This window comes from Pituophis catenifer, unplaced genomic scaffold, assembly GCF_029215685.1.
Source record: "Pituophis catenifer annectens isolate HBS135680 unplaced genomic scaffold, rPitCat1.0.hap2 SCAF_16, whole genome shotgun sequence".
NCBI classification, from domain to species: Eukaryota; Metazoa; Chordata; class Lepidosauria; order Squamata; family Colubridae; genus Pituophis; species Pituophis catenifer.
In genome coordinates, this window is record NW_027256896.1 from 12,905,431 (window position 1) to 12,925,964 (window position 20,534).

The 20,534-nt window shown below is 42.1% G+C and overlaps 1 protein-coding gene across 2 annotated transcripts; it reads right to left on the reverse strand.

Annotated features, from left to right (window-relative positions):
* Positions 1 to 2: 2 nt before the first annotated feature.
* On the reverse strand, positions 3 to 20,485 carry NUBP2 (NUBP iron-sulfur cluster assembly factor 2, cytosolic). Of its 2 annotated transcripts, none has more exons than XM_070954948.1 (7): positions 20,407 to 20,485; positions 8,784 to 8,902; positions 5,218 to 5,416; positions 4,572 to 4,726; positions 3,287 to 3,397; positions 1,813 to 1,882; positions 3 to 708 (listed from the first exon to the last, which is right to left on the reverse strand). In XM_070954948.1, exons 1-7 carry the CDS (start codon positions 20,420 to 20,422, stop codon positions 563 to 565), a joined length of 816 nt encoding a protein of 271 aa, XP_070811049.1. In that variant the 5' UTR covers positions 20,423 to 20,485; the 3' UTR covers positions 3 to 562. The 2 variants fall into 2 exon arrangements, with proteins under 2 accessions (XP_070811049.1, XP_070811050.1); XM_070954949.1 differs by having other exon boundaries at positions 20,363 to 20,433.
* Positions 20,486 to 20,534: the final 49 nt, after the last annotated feature.

Consider the following 20,534-nt stretch of genomic DNA (forward strand, 5'->3'; position numbering starts at 1 on the left):
GCTTTGATTGCCGTTGAAAATTTAATCGATAATTCAGTTATTAAAGAAAAAAAAATCCTGAGTCATGATCAATTCTGCACAGCAAAAGAGAATGCCAGCTTTTGAGTTTCACTGATCATTCACTGACATGCGCCAACTGAAAAGGGTTCAATGGATGGTAGCAGAGGATGAGATGCAGAATGTAAGCACCCACAGTTTTGTCGGTCTCTGTGTCTCTCTGTTTCTCTCTCTCAGAAACATGTATGCAAAATGCTATTTTCTCATGTGTAAAACAGTACCACGTTGAACCAGGATTCTTCATGGGTGAAATTAAACAAATTTCAAGGGCTGACAAAATTAACTGCAGGATAGATCACTCCAAAGCACCCAGTGAGTCCCTCGTTTGCCAGGGGAAGAATGCACCAACACCCATTTCAGGGATCATGATTTACTCCACTGAAGTCTGGTGCTGCAGAATGTTGCTCTCCAAAGATGTCTTCCCACTTCCTGGTCAGATTCATTCACTTCTGCTTGAGCAACGAGGAGACGTTGGCCATTAGGAACACCACTCTTGGTTGCTGCCTCAGGAGCTACAGGTGGAGGCCTCAGCCAGAAGATGCTTGGCAATATCAGTCAATGCCGAGAAGGCTAAACTCTTGGGAAATTCCTGGAGAAAGTCTCTGCCTTCTTCCAAACTTTGGGTAAGCTGTGGATCCAGAGGGACGCAGCCTGTTGAAATGAAAAATACCAAAGTGAACAATGCTTTTCTTCCTTCCATCCTCCAAAGCTAAGTTTTTTTTATAAAGTTTTTAGTTTTTTACAAACACATCAAATCAATGTGTGAACAGTGTAGCACCTGGGTGTCCAACACTCTAATAGAAATAAAACTAGTAAAATTAATCACAATTATTAGATTCAATCAACTTATATATTTCTAATAATGATACATAATTGTGGTAAGCTGCAATCTGCCATTATTCAATTATTCTGTGTTTCCCTTATTGTTACTTTTGTTTTATTTTACAAGCGTATACACTAATATTCCTCCTTCTCTTATTTCTATCACTTATTCTAACTTTTAATCATATCACCTTTTATTAAAAAATTTTTTTTCTTTCTATCCTACCTAACTTCTAATCATGTCACCTACCTACCTACCTACCTAAATAAATAAATAAACAAATAAACAAATAGAGAGAAAAGGGAAAGCAATTCAAAACAACAGAAGAAAAATCATCTATCCATCGTCCCTTGTCCGCTTCAATACTTTAGTTGCTATGCTTTTTTTATTTTTAACTTGCCTCCCAAATTCCTCTCCTGGATCTCTCTCTCTATCAGAATCTGCTTCTTGGCTGTTCAATCTGGGTATTTCCAAAGGAAAGTTAATATTTCACTTTTTTCATTTCTAATGCCCTGGTTGTTGGTCTACATCTCCTGTTTTCTCGTTAACCTGGTTTAGATATTATGCTAAGCTAGGGCTGGCTTTAAGCATGGTGTCTAGAAGTCATAACTGGCAGGGTTTGCAAATTATGCTAAGCAATAAACCACAATGGTTACGTCCATCCAACTTGCTAAGATAAAACCAAACACACCACAATATTATATTGGTGTGCTGTGTGAACACAGCAAGTCACATAAAAATACACAAATGACCCCTTGAAATCTGTATTCCCCCAGCTGTAATTCTAGGGAGAAATTGCAAGGTAACCAATTGGCGGTCGGACAATATGATGTTGAAACTATGACTGTTCTCCACAGAGACAACCTTGGAGAGTGAAGTTTGCAGTTAACGTCTGCTAGTTACTAGTTAATATTCAGTGAAAAAATACTCACCTAGGAATGGGACACCTGCGTGTTTGGCCAGTTCTTCTCCACCTCCTTTGGAAAAAATATTTGTGCATTCCTGGAAATGTAGAAAACTTGTTATAAAAGCAGGTGACAACAAAGGCTCTATTTGTTAAGAAGGAAGATGGACGGAAATAAAGTTCACAGCTGCTGGAAAAACAGAATATCATTTTGCACACTTTCATAAAGTGATGGCCTTCTTTTCCTAAATGCAAGAAGAGGGCAGCTACAAAGGACAGTTGGATCCATCCCGTATGCCACAAAAAGACCCAGCAGATACCTTCTCAGAGTTTTCCAGCAACTGCAACTGAGAAGTTACTCTGCACTAGTCCAGTTTAAATTCAAGCCAAGGATACCCATCATTTACAGAGTTCTTGCTGTCAAAATACAACTTGCAAGTCTTTAAAAGCGAGGATTTTTCAGCTCATGCTGCCTTTGGAGCCACTGGATGGCGGGGAATGGAAGGACACAGATCAACCCCCACGTGGCATCAATGAAAAAGGATGCAAATGACCAGCTGTCTGCAAGGAATATAAATCCTTCCACTCCATCCAATCCTTCCCCACCATCCAGTCAGAGCTGAAGAAGCTTCTTGGATGAGAAGCGAAACCTCCTCAAAGAAAAACCAGAAAGTCCAGTTGCCTCTTGAAAAAACACCGTTGGGACAACCATGACCTTGGATGACTGAGAATCTCCATAGACATGTAGCTGTCACTAATTTCAGCAATTACCATATTTTTCGGAGTATAAGATGCACCTTAGTTTTTGGGGAGGAAAAAAAAGAAAAAAGCTGATTGGTAGGTGGATCCTGGAATGCCCCCAATCGGCTGTTCCCAGAGGTGAATTTTAGCAACAGGTTCCTTGGTTGTGAGCTCTGTGCCTTGCTTCTTTTTTCTGCCTCTGAAACTTCTGAAACTCTTTTTCAGAAAAAACTTTTTCCTGCCTCTGAAAGCCTCCGAAACAGAGCTTCAGAAAAAAAGCCTCTGAAGCTCTGTTTGGAGGCTTTTTTCCTGAAGCTTCTTTTCTGATGCTTTTTTCAGCCTCTGAAACCCCCGTTTGAGAAGCTGGGCGGGGCTACATTCGGAGTAAAAGACGCACCCAGATTTTCACCCTTTTTTTGGGGGGGGAAAAGGTGCGTCTTATACTCCGAAAAATATGGTAGATCCACGGTCCAATCTAGGCTTGGCATTAGGGGTAGTCTTCACTTACTTTCCCTACTGGTTCGCAAATGTGAGCGTGCGTCCACGCATGCGTGCATCCACGCATGTGCCTAGCCTTCCGCACATATGCTTTGCTGGTGTGCACGTGCCTTCAATGCATGCACCCAGCCTCAAAAATGTGCCTAAATAGAATGGTATAGAGCCAGGGCGGGTGGGCAGGCCCATTTGCAATTTCCACTACTGGTTCGGGCGAACCGGTCCAAACGGTTCAATACCACCTCTGCTTGGCACTCAACTCTCACCGAGCAATGGGGACAAACAAAGCCGCTCATGTTCTCCACAATCCCGAGGACGCGCAGACCGGTTTTCTTGCAGAATGTCAGTTCTCGCCTTACGTCTCCCACTGCCACTGCCTACAGGAAGGAAAAGGAAGTCAGTTAAGGGGGAAAAGCTCCGAAGCATGAACTGCTTTCGTTAGAAATGATCACTCGCCAGCCACCCTTGGCAGCTACCCTGGAACGTGTATCTTCTAAAGCAGTGGTCCCCAACCTTTTTATCGCCGCGGACCAATCAGCCTTTGATAATTTTACCGTGGCCCGCTGAGCGCGCGCAGGGGTGGGGGCTTTGGCCCACACGTGCGTACCTGCGCGGGGCTCTCTTCCCTGGAGCCTTTGCGCACGGCCCAGGAGCTTTTGCGCACGGCCCAGGAGCCTTTGCGCTGCAGCGTTCATGTCCCCCGGCCGCTGCGCAGCCCGGTGCCAGGTACTCCACGGCCCGGCACCGGTCCGCGGACCGGGGGTTGGGGACCACTGTTCTAAAGGATCATCTTGGAAGGGAAGTTATTCAGACAGTGAGCTTTGGAACACAAAATGGCAGGGCAGAAAAATGAGATTCAGCCGTTCCAAAAGCATGGTGTAGCATGGAGAGTTGGGGAGACGTGGCATTCACTAACGTGTTTGTCAAAATCACCCAGATAACTGCTGGCTTCCCACATTTCATGGAAGTCTAATTTGTTTGGGTTTGAATCAGGCCAACTGACTGAACCCGGCCAACTGGGGTTCATTGCATCATTCAGAGTTTAGCATGATGGGTTAGTTAGCAGGCAGTGCATCTGCCGATTTCAGAGCCTCTCATCCCCTGCCTTGAAATCTGTATGCTGCTCCAGCAGCTCATCCTCTTTTAATGATCCCATAATCCCTTGTGGGGTGGAGTCTGGGCAACTGAATGGAGCTGAGCGTTTACTGGCCGGATGCTCTTCCTCTCGCCAGTGCGGAGTTCTGTTCAGCAGATATATTCTCATCCTGCCCAGAGGGAGAAATATCTGCCTCAACCTAGGATCGAACTGACAGCCCCCCGATTGTGAAGCGAGAGCACCACCTCTAGGCCACTGCACCACTTTGCTGCTCCAGTAGATGCACTGGAAAAAAAAACTCTTCAATTCTTAGTCTTGAGAAACAAAATGCAGGATGTCAACATCTGGGGAATCCACTTTTGGTTATACAGGTAAAATGTTCCATTTTCTCTGGATGCAGGATACTGGTGACATCCAAAGAACATCCAAAGCCAGTGGCAGTGAGTGCCTGTTACCTGAGGTGTGGTCACCAAAACTGCCCCAAGAGGTTTAAAGGGCCGCAGGGATTCTACTGTGGAGATGTGCTCATCGGAAGTCCCAGGGGGCGTGTCCACAATCAAGAAGTCGAGTTCTCCCCAGGTAACGTCGGCGATGAATTGCCTTATTAAAGCTATAAAGACACAATATGCAAAAGAGTATCACTGATAGAGATGCCTTTCCATATTTCTTCACCCAAGTGATACAGGTGGACCTCAATTTACAACAGGTTCATTTAATGACCCAAGTTACAACCTCACTGAAAAAGTGACTTATTCTTTTTCACACTTAAGACCATTGCAGCATCACGTGACCAAAACTCAGGCGCTTGGCAACTGACTCATATTTATGACGGTTCCAGTGCCCCCGGGGTCATGCGATCCCCTCCTGTGACCTTCTGACAAGCAAAGTCAATGGGGAATCCACAGTCTGACTTAACAACCGTGTTACTAATTTAACAGCCGCGGGTATTCGCTGAACGACTGTTGTCAAGAAAGATAGTAAAACGGTGCAAAACTTACTTAACAACTCATTTAGCATTAGAAAATTTGGGCTCAGTTGTGGTCACAGGTCAAGGACTATCTGTACTCGCTTTGGAAGGGTGGCAGCTGAAACATGCCGTACCGTTTTTCTTTGGTCCTCTCCACACCACGGCGTCATCTGGTTTCTCTAGGAGGAAGCCGATGGACATGACAGCAATGCTTTTGTCCTGGTCCACGAAGACTGGCACCCAGCCACTGTCGCACTGGTGAACATCTCGGTCCTGCACGCTGAGCATGCGAGGGATGCTGGGGCCGCACAGGTCCACATCGAGGATCCCGACCTAGAAAAACAAACAGCCCTGTTCTCACAAGGCTTTTGCCTGGAATAATGGTGGCGCAGTGGTTAGAGTGCAGTACTGCAGGCGACTTCTGCTGATTGTCGGCTGCCTGCAACTTGGCAGTTTGAATCTCACCAGGCTCAAGGTTGACTCAGCCTTCCGTCCTTCTGAGGTGGGTAAAATGAGGACCCAGATTGTTGGGGGCAATAAGCTGACTTTGTAAACCAGCAGTCACCAACTGGTGGTCCGTGGACCACTGCTGGTCTGTGAGAAAATTTTGGTGGTCCGCAGAAAAATTATTTGCATTTTTTATATTGCACTTAGACTTATTGTATATAAGTCTAAGTGCTTTTGCTATTGCTCTTTCTTTCTTTCCTTCCTTCCTTCCTTCCTTCCTTCCTTCCTTCCTTCCTTCCTTCCATCCATCCATCCATCCATCCATCCATCCATGGTGCACAGTTGTCAGAATGCAGTACTGCAGGCTATCTCTGCCGACTGCCAGCAGTTCAATCCTGACTGGCTCAAGGTTGACTCAGCCTTCCATCCTTCCGAAGTGGGTAAAATGAGGACCCAGATGGTTGGGGGCAAGAGGCTGACTCTGTAAAACTGCTTGGAGAGGGCTGTAAAAGCTCTGTGAAGCGGTATATAAGTCTAAGTGCTATTGCTAGTGATTCCAACCCACAGTGCAGATACTTGATGATGTGCAAGGAGAGCACAGGTTTCAAAATAGGTGACTAATGAATGTCTCGAAATGTTGGCATTCTCACTTGAAATCTGGCAAGACTTTGGCCACGTCATTTAAATTAAATCTGGCAATTCCACAGAGTTGAGATCATGCAAACTGTAGTTCCCTGCGAACACTACATGATCTCAACCTCCATTTATTTTCCTAGGAAACGAGTAGAAAATAAGGAACAGCCTTTTAAAACTCCAGAAACCAAATCTATCAACCAAACCGACTAAATCTAGTCATCTAGAGTTGTCTTTGGTTGGAAAATGTGTGCTGGAGGAGGAAAGTCAGAAGACCAAACCATGAAATAACCATTCTGAGACGGCTTGAGTGGGAGCTATGAAACAGTTGGGTCAAAAGGTACACCCTGTCTATGCAAAGCTCAAAAGGTAGATGAAATAAGCTCTTGCGTTTCACAGATCTCCTGACACAATGTTTACCTTTTTTTCCTCCTCTATACAACATCTGGCAAACCTAAAGTCCTCCCAATATTAGACCAGCTGCCATTAATCCCAACAATAGCAACAATAGCCAATAGCAAAAAAAACCTACATCCCGCTGCTCCCTGCTTTGACTTGCGTTGAGCGTGGATAATCTACCGTATTTTTTGGAGTGTAAGATGCATCTTTCCCCCACCCTAAAAGGGGATGAAAATTTGCGTGCGTCTTATACACCGAATGTAGCCCCGCTCACCCACTGGCCCCCACCCTTTGGCCTCTGCCTCCCAGCAATTTACCTCCTTGCAGCAAGCAGCAAGAAGAAACAGCTCCTTTCTGCTTCAGCACAGCCTAATTAGCACAGGTTGATTGGATCGGCCTCCCGACTCTCAGCTGTTTTGCGCAGGGCTCTGCTGCTTGCTGCAAGGAGGTAAATTGCTAGGAGCAGATTTTTTTTGTCTTGTGCTAATCAAGCTATGCTGAAAACGAAAATGAAAGTAAAGCAGGCTGTTTGCTGTTACGAGGCAAAATTGCTGGGAGGCAGAGGCAGATTTCTTTTTCTTGTTTTCCTCACCAAAAAAGGTAGGTGCGTTTTATAGTCCGGTGCGTCTTATACTCCGAAAAATGCGGTATCTCTCAGAGGCTGTACTTCGTAGAATGTGTCAAATTTTTCAGCTTTCAATTTCCAACATTAGGGGCGTTCAAAATTTGTGACATGCCTTGGGGATTGTAAAGATATTTTGGTTCACTTTAATATAATTAAACGTGCTTGGTAAGTAGCTACGTACATATAGTAACTTTTGAACATTTTTGTTTGTTTCATTTCCTTAGTAGCTAAGGCCTGGAGTAGGCAGGGCAGAGATTTTCCTTTTACTGGGGATCTGGAGAGTTCAATTCGTTTTTCTACATGATGCCAGGCTTATTTTAGGACCTATCGCAGAGGCTTTGTATGTTTTCCACTTCAAAACAGCAGGAAACCATGCCACTTAATTTGGCCGACTGAATCAGCACGATCTCTATAGGGGAGGAAAAAAAAAACCCAGGACTCAAAGTGCAGCTTTAATGCCTCACGGTGTCCACCATGCCTTAGAGGGAGGTGACTCTGCAAGAGCTCAATGACTCATGCCATCCGCTTCCTTAAGCCGCCTTCAGTCCGACAGGAAAGAAAGCTTCCTATGTTTGCATGTTGGAAACCTTCCGTTTCCCAATCCAACCAGCTGTGAGGTAGTCATAGCAGAATACAGGGAAATAAGTGGGTATCAAATCACAGCCTTGCTCTAATATGTAGATCAAAGAGGTCTGTAGATCTCCAGGTTTCAGCCAGAAATAATTTGCAATACAGCCTACGTCAGGGGGTCTCCAAACTTACTTCAACTCAGGGGTGGGCTTCAGATCCTTTAGCAACGGGTTTGCTGCCCCGTTGCTGGGTGGGTGTGATCATGGTGGACATGGCCTAGTCGGCTGCCTGCACCATGGGGGGGGGCATGTTTTTCACCCTCCCCAGGCTCTGGAGGCTTTCCTCGAGCCCCCGGGAGGGCGAAAACTGCTTCCCACAGAGTCCAGAGGCTCTCCAGAAGCTGGAAACAAGCCTGTTCCTGTTTTTCGCCCTTCCTAGGCTCCGGAAGCCCTCCGGAGGCCAGAAACAGGCCCGTTTCTGGACGTCCAAAACATCCGTTAGGATAGGCGTGGCCAGCCAGGGGTGGCATTTGGGGGTTCTCTGAACCCCAGTGATCCTTGGCTAGAGGATCGCCCGAACCCTGCCAAACCCACAGGAGCTCACTCCTGCTTCAATTCTCAGAATTCCTCAGCCAGCCATGCTGGGGAATTCTGGGAGTTGAAGTCCACAAGTCTTCAAAGCTGCCATGTTTGGAGAGCCCTGGCCTACATCATAGGGCTTGGGTGGGCCACTTGCAGTTCTCATTTCTCTTTTTCTGACCCCCCCCCGGAAAGCTTCCTTCAAATCACTAGAAATTCAGAGCAAAACACTGCATGTCAGTGGAATTATGAGCCTGGTTGTAATAAAGACATAATTCTAAGTAGGAAACCTTAATGGCTGAACTCCTCAGGTTGCATGGCTAAATCTGGAAGCCCCAAGGTTTTTGTGTGGTGGTGATGGGTTAGGCTTAGAGTTGGAGGGGGAAGGGGAGGGGAGGGGAGGAGCTGCTTTAACTTTGGCACTGTACTGTCTTGAAATGGCACCTACCTTTTTCCCAGCATGCCTGAAAGCCAAAGCCAGTTCAGTGGAGATGGTGCTCTTTCCAACACCCCCTTTCCCTGACAGCACCAGGATTATGTGCTGGACCCCAGCCAAGTTGCCTCGTTCTGCCAGGAACAAGAGAAAATAAGCAGAGACAATTGAAGTGACGTCTGACGGAAATAGAAAAAAAAAGGAAAAATAAGAGACGAGGAGCGATGCAGAATGAAAAGACAAGCTGAGCCTTCCTTCCAATTCTGATGGGGACTGGAGTGGCATTCTGCAAATTCCGATTAATTGTTTCAGTTGGTCAAATTATGCCCTGATTTGAGGTATCTGGGGCAAAATAAACGTAAGGGGCAAAATAAATGTAAGGTCTTCTCCTTAAACAGGCCAAATTAAAAAAAAGAAGAAGCAGAGCTGTGTTTAAGCAGAATCAAACAAGAATCTGGTGCACCCAGAAGGACTCCCAAAAGCAAATGTACTTATCATTACAAGAGCATAAGACTCTTGGCTGTTTTAGCTACTAAAAGCTAATAAAGTTTCCACTGTGGAAAGGGCAATAAAATGCTCTTTGTAACGGTAGCGTTTGGGGTCCCTAGGATATTTCAAAAGAGATGAAACTTAAGAGCCATGCTGCAGACTCATGAGCCCTAAAACACAAACGTCCGCAATTCGGGAAGCAACTCTTTCCGTTTTCCCAAACATCCAGCAGGGCAATATTTACCAGCCCCGAATACAGTAGACATGGCCACTTTTATATTTCCCAAAGAAGCCAGAAACTGCAAACGCAACAAAGCTCTTCTGTAGGCTGTAAAAGTGACAGGAGGTCAAGAATGGAGTCACATCCCGCACTAACCTACTTGTGGTTAATTGTGGTTTGACTAAGCTGCAGCTGGCTGGATCATACACTGCGTTAAGTCAAAGCCAAAGAAAAGTTACAGTTTAACCTGAACGAATACAACTTAGTATATTAACAGCCTTCCTGAAATCCATCAAAACTTGCACCGTGGATTACAATTCCCATCATTCCTGCATGAAAAATAGAAGTTGTCATACATCAGCGGGCCACCGAACTGGAAAGCTGGTCTAATATGTTAGGGCTGTGATGATGAACCTATGGCACGCGTGGCAGAGGTGGTACGCAGAGCCTCCTCTGTGGGCACGTGCGCTGTTGCCAACTGATCTTCCGGGCTCCGTCGTGCGCCTGTGCGCCAGCCAGCTGTTCAGCTGCTCTCTTCCGGGTCCCAGCGCTCACATGTGCGTTGGCCAGCTGGTCTTCACGCGAAGACCAGCTGGCTGGCGTGCACATGTATGCTGGAACGTGGTAGAGATCAGCTGGCTGGTGGGCATGCGTGAGACAGAACCCAGAACCCAGGCTCCGGCGTGCCCCCTGAAAAGGTTAACCATCACTATGTTAGGGCATGCTGCAAGCAATCAAATACACCTTTTTTTCTGACCTTCTCTGTAAAGTCTAAGATGCAACTTCTCTAAGGAGATACCTATTGGTGTGATGCAAGTGTATGCATATGCTCTGAATCACCTTTTCCTTTTCAAGTCTGGATTGCTGCATACCCTAATGAATAGTTCTGAATATAAACTCACAAGCCTTATTGTTGGCCAACAACGGAAAGGTCAGCCAGAAATTAGGTTGACGTACAACCTTACCCTACATGGCAACCTCCAGGTTTGGGTGTGCAATTCCCAGAATTTCCCAACCACATGACTCTGCTGGCTAGGAAATTCTGAGAGGTACACATCTGGATTGTATCAAACTGGGAAAACAATCAAACCATCTACATTTTTAGATTAGGGAGACTGCATAACTAACAAAAACATTTAATTCTCTGATTTATCACCCGGACACTCTCTGTATGGGCTACATTTTCACCGAAGCTTGTATGTTTTGACTATATCACCCAAGGTCAAATGAAAAGAAGTCCATTCCTTGGAATAAGATCAGAGAACAGAGCAACTGTTCTCTTAAAATGATGCCCACTCTATATTTCCTGCTTCTATATATTTAATGTGTTATAAGCAAGATTAGAAATAATAATAATAATAATAATAATAATAATAATAATAATAATAATAATAATAATTAATAATAATAATATCAGATTAGCTAGGAAAAAAGCAAAAAGATAAACCTCACAATTCTAAGCACAAGTGGATAGCCAACAAGCTTAACCAGGTTATTGAATTAACCCATTTTCAGAGTCTGTATAATGGCCTGGATCATAAACTCAGCAGAAAAACTGGGTTTGCAGAATGTATGAAATTATACAAGACTAATCAAAGCTAAAACCATTTTTACAAAGCTGTTGAATGCTGCCTCAGAGCCTGATCTGGTGAAGCAAGAATAAACCCAGCTGATTGTTCGGATCCAAATTCAACTATTTAGATTTTATTCTAAATAGACTTTCAAAATAAAAGACAAAGAAGACACAGAATATTACTTGGTATAGAATAGATTTTATGAGTGGTTAGAGATAAGAGGTAGAAATTAGATGAAGATTATTGCTATTTATATGAATTAAATATAAAGATGGGTTTATAATTACAAATATGCCAATATAATTAACCAAATTATAAGTAAGCTAATATAAAGAGAAATTTAGCTAAAACTATTCTGTTACATTATTACTATTGTTACCGGGATATGTGCTAATATTTCTTTTTGTTTTGTTTTTCTTTTGTGAATGATATACCGACAATACACTGTATTCAAAATGTTTATGAATAAAAACAAATTAAAAAAAAATATATTTTGTTCACACCGAAATCGGTGGCCATTAAGTCACAAGCAACTTACTTCACTGATTTCAGTAGGAACCAAGTTCAGATAATTTGATTTTGATCCAGACCACCATTACTGATTTGAAATATGTACAGTCCTCAATTACGACAACAATTTCTGTTGCTAAGCAAGACCGTTGTTAAAGTGAATTTGCCCCGTTTTATGACCTTTCTCACCACAATTGTTAAATCAATCACTTTTTCATCTTCTCCTTGTGCCATGTCCGTCATCGGACGCTGGCGATCATGTTGGCGATCCTATTTTTGTCAACACCCGTATGAAAAAGGGCTGCTGAGTTTTGTCCAAACCGGTCCCTTAGATTTTGAAGCCATGATCTTCTTCTTCTGCCTGGGCCTCCTTTGCCTTCAATCTTTCCTTGGAGGATTAAGTGAAGGATGCTGTATTTTTCTGTGTGTCGCATCACATGCCCAAAATACTCTAACTTTCGCTTTTTAATGGCTTTGATGATTTCCCTTTATTCTCCTAAATCAATCACTGCAGTTGTTAAATTAGTAATGCAGTTGTTAAGTAAATCTGACTTCATTGACTTTGCTTGTCAGAAGTTGTAAAAGGTGTTCCCATGACTCTGAGACATTGCAACCACCATAAATACGTCAGTTGCCAAAGCATATGATTTTTGACCACGGGGATGTTACAATGCTTGTAAGGGTAAAAAATGGTCATAAGTCATTTTTTTCAGTGCCAACGTTAACTTCGAATGGTCACTAACCGAACTGTTGCAAGTCGAGGACTAACTGCACTGGAATGAATTTTCTGAATGACATTTCAGAGGAAAAGTCATCCCATATTGGAAGAATGAAAGTAACTGAATGATGTTTGCCTTCACTGGCATGTTTAAAATCAAGATTCATACATTTACAATTTAGAACCAGCATGCCCAACTCCTCTGCTATCCATATTCACAATTCTCTCTCATTTAATAGCCGCAACCGCTAAGAGTATTTGCAACACTTCCTATTATCTGGGGGAAGCCACGATCCAAGACAACATGTTGATTAGAATTCCATGGCTTCTCAGTCATTGGGCCTTATAATGAAGACTGTCCAAGATGTAAACACCTCTAGTGTGTGATCAGAGACTCAGAGAAGGAAAAGGTGAATAAGTATGTAGATGTTGAGTCACCCAGGAATTTCCTGCAATTTTAACACGGCTAGGCTGAAGAACATCATAATAAGTTACTCGGCTGCATTATAAGAGGAAGAAACCGTCTCCTTGGAGAGAGAATTTTGAACACCCCAAAATGTATTCGGAAAAATGAAAACAGGACTCCTGAAACCCTGGTGGGGGACAAAGGTATTGAGTGGGACAGCAGGACGTTTGCTAAACGGAAATGGGACCTTCCATGACATTGGCGGAACTCATCACAAAAGCCACCGAAGGTAATGTTGGGGTAATTTGCCTCTCTTTTTCTACTACTACATTCATTGGGGCAAAATTCAGCTTTCACGTTCTGTGCGTCCCTGCCATTTTCTTTTAAAACAGATGTACTGTCATCCAGAGAATGCCTTGACTAGGACTTTGTTGTCAACAGGGAAACTAGAAGTCAGGAACTGAAAAAAAAAACAACCCAATATTCAACAGCAAAGGATAGGATATCTCTGATAGTACAAGACGTCCTTGACTTACGACCATTGGTTTAGTGACAAGTTACAATGGTGCTGAAGAAAGTGTCTTATGACGGATCCCTGGTCTTACAACCATTTTCATGTGATGATGACCTTCCCAACTGGCTTCTGATAAACCAAGTTAGTGGGAAAGTTGACAGGAGGTTGCAAGTCATGGTCACCTAACAACCATGGGAAAAGGATATAAAATTGATGTAGTTACATGATGCCTCACTTAACGACAATTTTTTCAGTCCTTATTGTGGTCATAAGTTAAGGACTACTGTATTAATATATGAACAGTACATTGACCTATCGTATTTTGATCCTGGTATTCATTCAAAGACGCTATTCAGTAACTGGGCAACCTCTACCGAGTGGGGTGGTAGAATCACTGAAGGGAAGTGGAGAATTTTTTCCAGACTTTTTTATTATATATTTCTTGGTGGTATTAAGAGTTTGGGACCCATATCTCAACATCACCAGCTAGGAAAATGCTCCATTATCTCATTGCTGAAAATTGTTGCCAATTGCCACTAGCACAATCTGGAGATCCAGATGGACCACATCCAGACTGATGGGTAAATAAACAATGTAAACGATGTATATATTTAAGCAAAATATTAGATATGAAATGTTATAATGAATACTAATAGGGAATGTTTGTAACTCGGGGTTGAACTGCGGAGTTTAATGAACAATTAAAATAAAAACATGCATTTTAATTTCGTTTACATTATGCCTTCAATGAATTCTATTTCTCATGTAGCCCTGTAAGGAAAATCTCAAAACAGATAAGGAATTATTGCAGGAACAGCTGACTAGCTTAAGGCTATAACTGAAATTGAGAAATAAATGCATGACATCTGTGCTTTAAATGCTTATGCCATCTGGTCTCTCTCCGGATTCTCCCGTGCTTCCACTCCAATTAATCACATGGGTTTCAATTTAATTAAATATACTCACTCGTTGGCATAATGGATTTAAGTGAGGACAGTATCTGGAATTCGGTAAGACCAGATTTAATTTCTCACTTGGCCATTAGACTTATAGCAGCAATGCCTGGCGGTTCCAATCTATCAGGCAAAGTTACCTGATCAGAGAAACCTGGCTCACCGAATTTTATTGTTTGGTCACTTATTGTCTACTGAAAATAACTCTGCTAAAAAAAACAAGTCACGGCTATTTTTCTGGTTTCAAAGTAAGAATGGTAGAGGTTTGCCTCCTAGAGGCTTCATTCTCACCTTTAATTCTCCTACTGGTGACATCACCTTGTCAATGAATAATTTCCTGTATTCTCCTCTAGAAAACTGGGGGTAGTATTAACAGTTTGCAGTCTCTCAGAAGTTAAGCATCCCCTGCATTAAGGCAAAACTTTAGGAAACAGAAACATCAGTCATTCCTGCGGATTTTTCTCCTGAGCAAGAATTGACTGTCTTCCAACGGTTTTCATAGGACGCAACTGCAAAATATTTTGATCTGTTCTTCTTATAAAAAAGGCTTTTTTTTTTTTACAGTATATCCCCATTGTGGATATGACCAAGGCATATTAATAATTAATTAACCCCTTCGCTAGAGTAAATATTGGTTTGTCCAGATTTATATCCCAGGAATCTCATGTGTTTGGTTTAAGCAGGTGCCGTAGGTATTACAAATGGGTTCAGAACAGGTTCCAGCCATTTTAAAAATATAATTTGAGCTTCCCACTTCAATTTCATTTTCTGCCAGTCATCTTTGTGCAACTGGATTGCCATGTGGTTGGTTGTGATTTCACACTGAGACTCATACAAAGACAATTTGATATTGCGATAGAGCACAATGGGAAGGAAGGGCAGACCAGTTGATTACGGTGATCGTGTTAAGTGTACCACACCAACCCAAAAAATGAAGGAAAAAGGTCTAAATCTGGAATAAAGGCAAAAAGGCTGAATTAAGTTCATGTATGTAACATGTAACCTCCACTCAATGAAACGCAAGGGTTGTGTTGAAGTAATGTGCTACATCCAAAAAAATTACTACTGATATTTTTAAGGTACCAATATTTTTTTTAAAAAAATTATTCATAAATTTTTCTTTAACCTATCTAAGTATTTAATAAACAGTGTATAGTCTGGGTCATTTTACATATATATAATGATAGTAGTAATAATATTCTTTGTTTCCCCGAAAATAAGACATGTCTGGATAATAAGCCCAATCGTGCTTTTCAGTGCATGCGATAAGCCATCCCGCAAAATAAGCCCCCCCACCAACTACTTACACGCATGTGCAGCCGGTCCCACCATTTCCTCTGGTTGCTTGCCGCGCAACCAAAATGAGTTGAGGCGGCGAGGCTGGAGGGGGGGGGGAAGGACATGCCCTTCCCTCCGTTCTTTGCGCCGGCCGAGCGGCCCAACACGTCCCATCCCACCCCAATGGCAACAGTAGCCTGGCTGCTTCCCTTCCCCGCCCTCTCATTATCAAGAGGGGTGGCAGTTGGGGCGGTGGAGAATTTTAATCCACATTTTTTTTGCCCATGGGCAAGTCCACCAAGTATGGTAGCACGAATCCGATATCTGGTTGCATTCCCAGCATTTGGCAGGCATGTTTTTAAGCATCTTTGCTAGCCTTGCCGGTGGCAAATGCCACCTATAAAACATTTTATACAGGTTTTCCTTGTACGGAGTTGCCATTATCAATTTATAGTTTCTATCCCAAAGTTTTTGCCATTTATCTAGTTCTATAGTATATCCAAAAAATTTTGCCCATGCTATCATTGTTTTTTTGTTAACCTTCCATTTTAAGGCTTAATAAATAGCTATATATTTTCTTTATTAACTTTTGATCCGTACCTAATAGTATCTGATCAAGCATTCTTGGCTTTTTATAGAAACCATATATCATTGAAAAAGATGATTTTCATATCTCGATTGTATTTGCAAGTGTTTAATTTTAAGTTTCCCTTTCTCATTTAAAATATCATTATACATTACATTTTTTCCCAAATTTACAGCATTTGGATGTATCAGTGCTTTCATTGTTGAAAGCCAGACTAGTATTTTCATGTAATTTTTTGCTTTAACTTTTTCCCATATTATTTATTTATTTTATTTATTATATTAGAAGTAGAGCATTCTTTACATAATGTCTTTGCAAGTATCTATATATTTTATTTTTATACCACAAAAAGGCATGCTATCCCAATTGAAGGTCATGTCCCTCCAATAGTAACAGTCTTCTATTTCTAAGATTCATCCATTCTTTCACCCAAGCTGGTGCCGAGGCCTGATAATAGAGCTCCCAATCCAGCAGATCGAAACCCCCATTGTTTTTAGATTCTTGCAACATTTCCAGTCTTATTTTCGCTCTTTTTCCTTGCCAAACGTATTTCAGAATTATTGCATTTAGTTCATAAAAGTATTTTTTCTCTAGCTTTATAGGAATCGTTTGAAACAAGAACAATAGCTTCGGCAGTACATTCATTATTATAGTTCCTATTCTTCCTACCATTGACAACTGCAGATTTTTCCAGTTCTTCAAGTCCACTTTTATTTTTTGTATTAACCTTGTAGAGTTATCTTCTTTGATTGTTGCACGTCATTATAACCCTCTTAACATTCACAAATTTAGTGAGTCCTGTAGATATTTATAAACCTCGGCAGGTAGTCCATCTAGTCCTGGTGTTTTATTATTTCCATTTGGTTTTTTAATTTTCACTTTTGCGGTTCTTTTTGTAGTTCTAATTCAAGTTTTTAATATTCTTCTTCTCATATCTTTTGCTGCTGCCTTTTTTTCCTATTGTTTCTCGCTATATATGTTATAGCTAATCCAGATATATGCTTTGACAGTGTCCCATAGATTTTTTGCCCCTTCCAATGGACTTTTATTGGGTTGTGGTCGGCCCATATATTAGTTTCAATCTCTATCTCCTGCTCATTTGTTCTCAATTCTGGCGACATCCATATCATATCAATTCTAGACCATGATTTGTGACTATTTGAGTAGAATGTATAGTTTTTTTCCTGGATTTGTTTCTCTCCATATATCCTGTATACAGGTTTCCTCAGCCATTTTAAAGAAAGCCCTCGGAAGAGTCTTCCTTACTTTTCCTGATTTTCTACTTCTATAGTCCAGTTTTGAATTTACAATTTTTGGACATTCCAATAATTTACTGTGCTGTTTTTTAATATGGGTTTCTTGTAAGCAAATTATATCTAATTTTAACTTTTATAGTCATGTATAGATTTTTTTCCTTTTCTTGGGCGAGTTCAATCCATTTATGTTGATTGAGAATATCTCCTCTTTCATCTTATTCTCCTAGTTGTCCTTATTTGTCTCTGATCTTTCACTTTTGCTCCTTCTCGTTCTGCCTTTTCCGTTTCACTTTCTTCTTGCTGTATACTCCTCTCCTCTCTTATTGGTTCCTCTCGCCTCTCACATTCCATTCCTCCTTGTGTTCCTTGTCCATCAATTGTACTGAAGTAGTTGTCATAAAATTCCAATGCTTTATCTATTGAATTCAATCTGTATCTTTTTCCATCCCAATTAACTAGTATTCCTTCTGGTACCAACTATCTAAAGTTTACATCTCTTTTGATTAGTTTCACTGTAAAAAATTGGTATTGCTTCTGTAGCTCTCTTATCCTTCTAGGGATCTGTTTCAGGACCACCACTTCTTTCCCTCTATATTGCAATGGTTCATCTCTTGCCTTTTTAAGTATTTCATCTCTTGTTGTTTTTTTAAGAAATCTCACGTGTACCTCTCTTGATAGTTTATATCTCCTCGCGTAGCTCATATTTGATCTAAATATTTCATCTGTCTCAGCATCCATTTCTTATTTTCCAATTTTTAAAGCGCTTGCCAACAACTCTATTATCACTTCTGGCAGCTTTTCCTCTTTGTCCTCTTCTATGTTCTGGAATCTTAGAAAGTAGGCTGTCTTTTCTCTCTCCAACATCATGACTGTCTTCCAGGTCTTTATTTGCTTGTGTTAATTTTTCATTTATCTAATCTACTTTTTTCTCAACTTCTTCTGATTTCTCCTCTATTTTCTGGATCCTGAATACTGTAAAAGGTGAAAGAAGAGTGAAACAACATTTGCAGATCTTGATATTGAGGCATTGGGGAAATTGATGGGCCTTTTGGATTACAAATACTTTTTTGGATTATAAATATTGACAGATGATAAGGATATAATTGCTGATCTCAAACTTTTTCCTTCTACCCTCCCAATTGATTTTAAGGATTACAAAACATTATTGGCCTTGAAGAAACATGTTGTGACTGAGTGAACTAGACTTTTGTGCTTTTTCTTTGGTGCCTAGGCTCCCTGGATTACTGGGGCATCGTGGTTAGGGTGGGTTTGGGTGGGCTATTTGGGATTATTGTCTTTTTTATATCTAAGAGATTTGATATTAGAGGTTAAGGTGAATGAGTACATTTATACGATAAGAATAGAAAGAAAAGAGAAAATGACAAGTGTTCCAAGCTTAACTAGAACTGGCAAGAAAACATCTTGAAGCAGCCAACATCGGCTGCTTCAAGCCCATCAAGGCAAAGAACAATAGACACTATGTTGCAACAAGAAAAAATGAATACATTTCAAAAAGACATGCAAATAGTGCTCCCGTCCATCCAGGAAACCATGGTAAAGAATCATAACGAGATAAAAACCATTTTGGGAGAAATGAAGGAACAGATCCACAATATGGATGAGAGACTAGGGAATTTTCAGCAGATGATAACTAGGTACCAATATATTTTTTTATTGTACTAATATTAACCTTGGCAACTTTGTGTTTTTAAATTTTCAAGTTTTTTAAAACTCTTCTTTTAAATGTTTTTAACTTTGGCAACTTTAAAATATATGGGCTTTAACACCTTCACATCTTAAAGAGTTGCCAAGATTGAAAAACACTGCACTTATTCACTACAGGTAGTCCTTGACTTACAACAGTACATTTAGTGACCGTTCAGTTACCACAGCACTGAAAAAAGTGACTTATGACCGTTTTTCACACGACCGATGCAGTGTCCCCATGGTCACATGACCAAAATTCAGACGCTCAGCAACTGGCGTGTATTTATGAGTTGCAATGTCCCCAGGGGTCACGTGATCCCCTTTTGCGACCTTCTGGCAAGCAAAAGTCAATGGGAAAGACAGATTCACTTAACAATGGTGTTACTAATTTAACTGCAGTGATCCACTTAACAATGGCGGCAGGGAAAACTCACTTAAGACATTTGGGGGCTCAATTGTGGTCGTAAGTCAAGGACCACCGGCATTCATCTACTTCTCTTGCAGTCTCTGCTCTAAAGCCAGGGGTGAAATCCAGCAGGTTCTGACAGGTTCTGGACAACCGGTAGTGGAAATTTTGAGTAGTTCGGAGAACCAGCAAATGCCACCTCTGGCTGGCTCCAGAGTGGGGTGGGAATGGAGATTTTGCAGTATCCTTGCCCCAGGAGTAGGGAGGGAATGGAGATTTTGCAGTATCCTTCCCCCAGGAATAGGGAGGGAATGGAGATTTTGCAGTATCCTTCTCCCAGGAGTAGGGAGGGAATGGGGATTTTGCAGTATCCTTCCCCTGGAGTAGGGAGGGAATGGAGATTTTGCAGTATCCTTCTCCCAGGAGTAGGGAGGGAATGGGGATTTTGCATTATCCTTCCCCTGGAGTGGGAATGGAGATTTTGCAGTATCCTTCCCCTGCCACGCCTACCAAGCCACACCACGCCCACAGAACCGGTAATAAAAAAAATAGGATTTCACCACTGTCTAAAGCCTTTAACACAACATTTTAAAAAATCATTAAACTCCAAATAATCATAAGCCACATTAAACGCCATAACCATTATGAGAAAAAATAAATAAAGCAAAGGTGACACATCTATAAAAAATGGAGAAAAGGACGCGTCCCCGCCTGGTTCACCAACCCCTGCCGACCACAGTCCGGGTTCTCAGCCCACGCTGAACCCAACCGCCCCCAACTGAGGCCTGACCCGCGTTTGTCTTCACGTGAGGCCGAGTCACGCAGCTTGCCGTGTGAATAGGGGTAAACCGCCCTTCCCGACTGAGGGGAGACCCCTGTTCCACCCACCGCCCGGATCCATGGGGCCGGGCCTAGTCTGAGCGTTAGGCCGGCATTCATCGGGGCAAATGTTTCTCTCCGATGAGGCAGAACTTCACCTGTTGAACTTCCCCCAACTTGGCGCCTTCCCTCACGCACTCACCCTCCTCCTCCTCCATGTTGCTTTCCTTCGCCTTCCCTCACGCTGCCCTCGGGGGGTGGAGTGACACCACCATTGTCCAATCAGGTCTCTCTCCTGAATGACCGCCTCCCTTTTTTTTTACACCAATA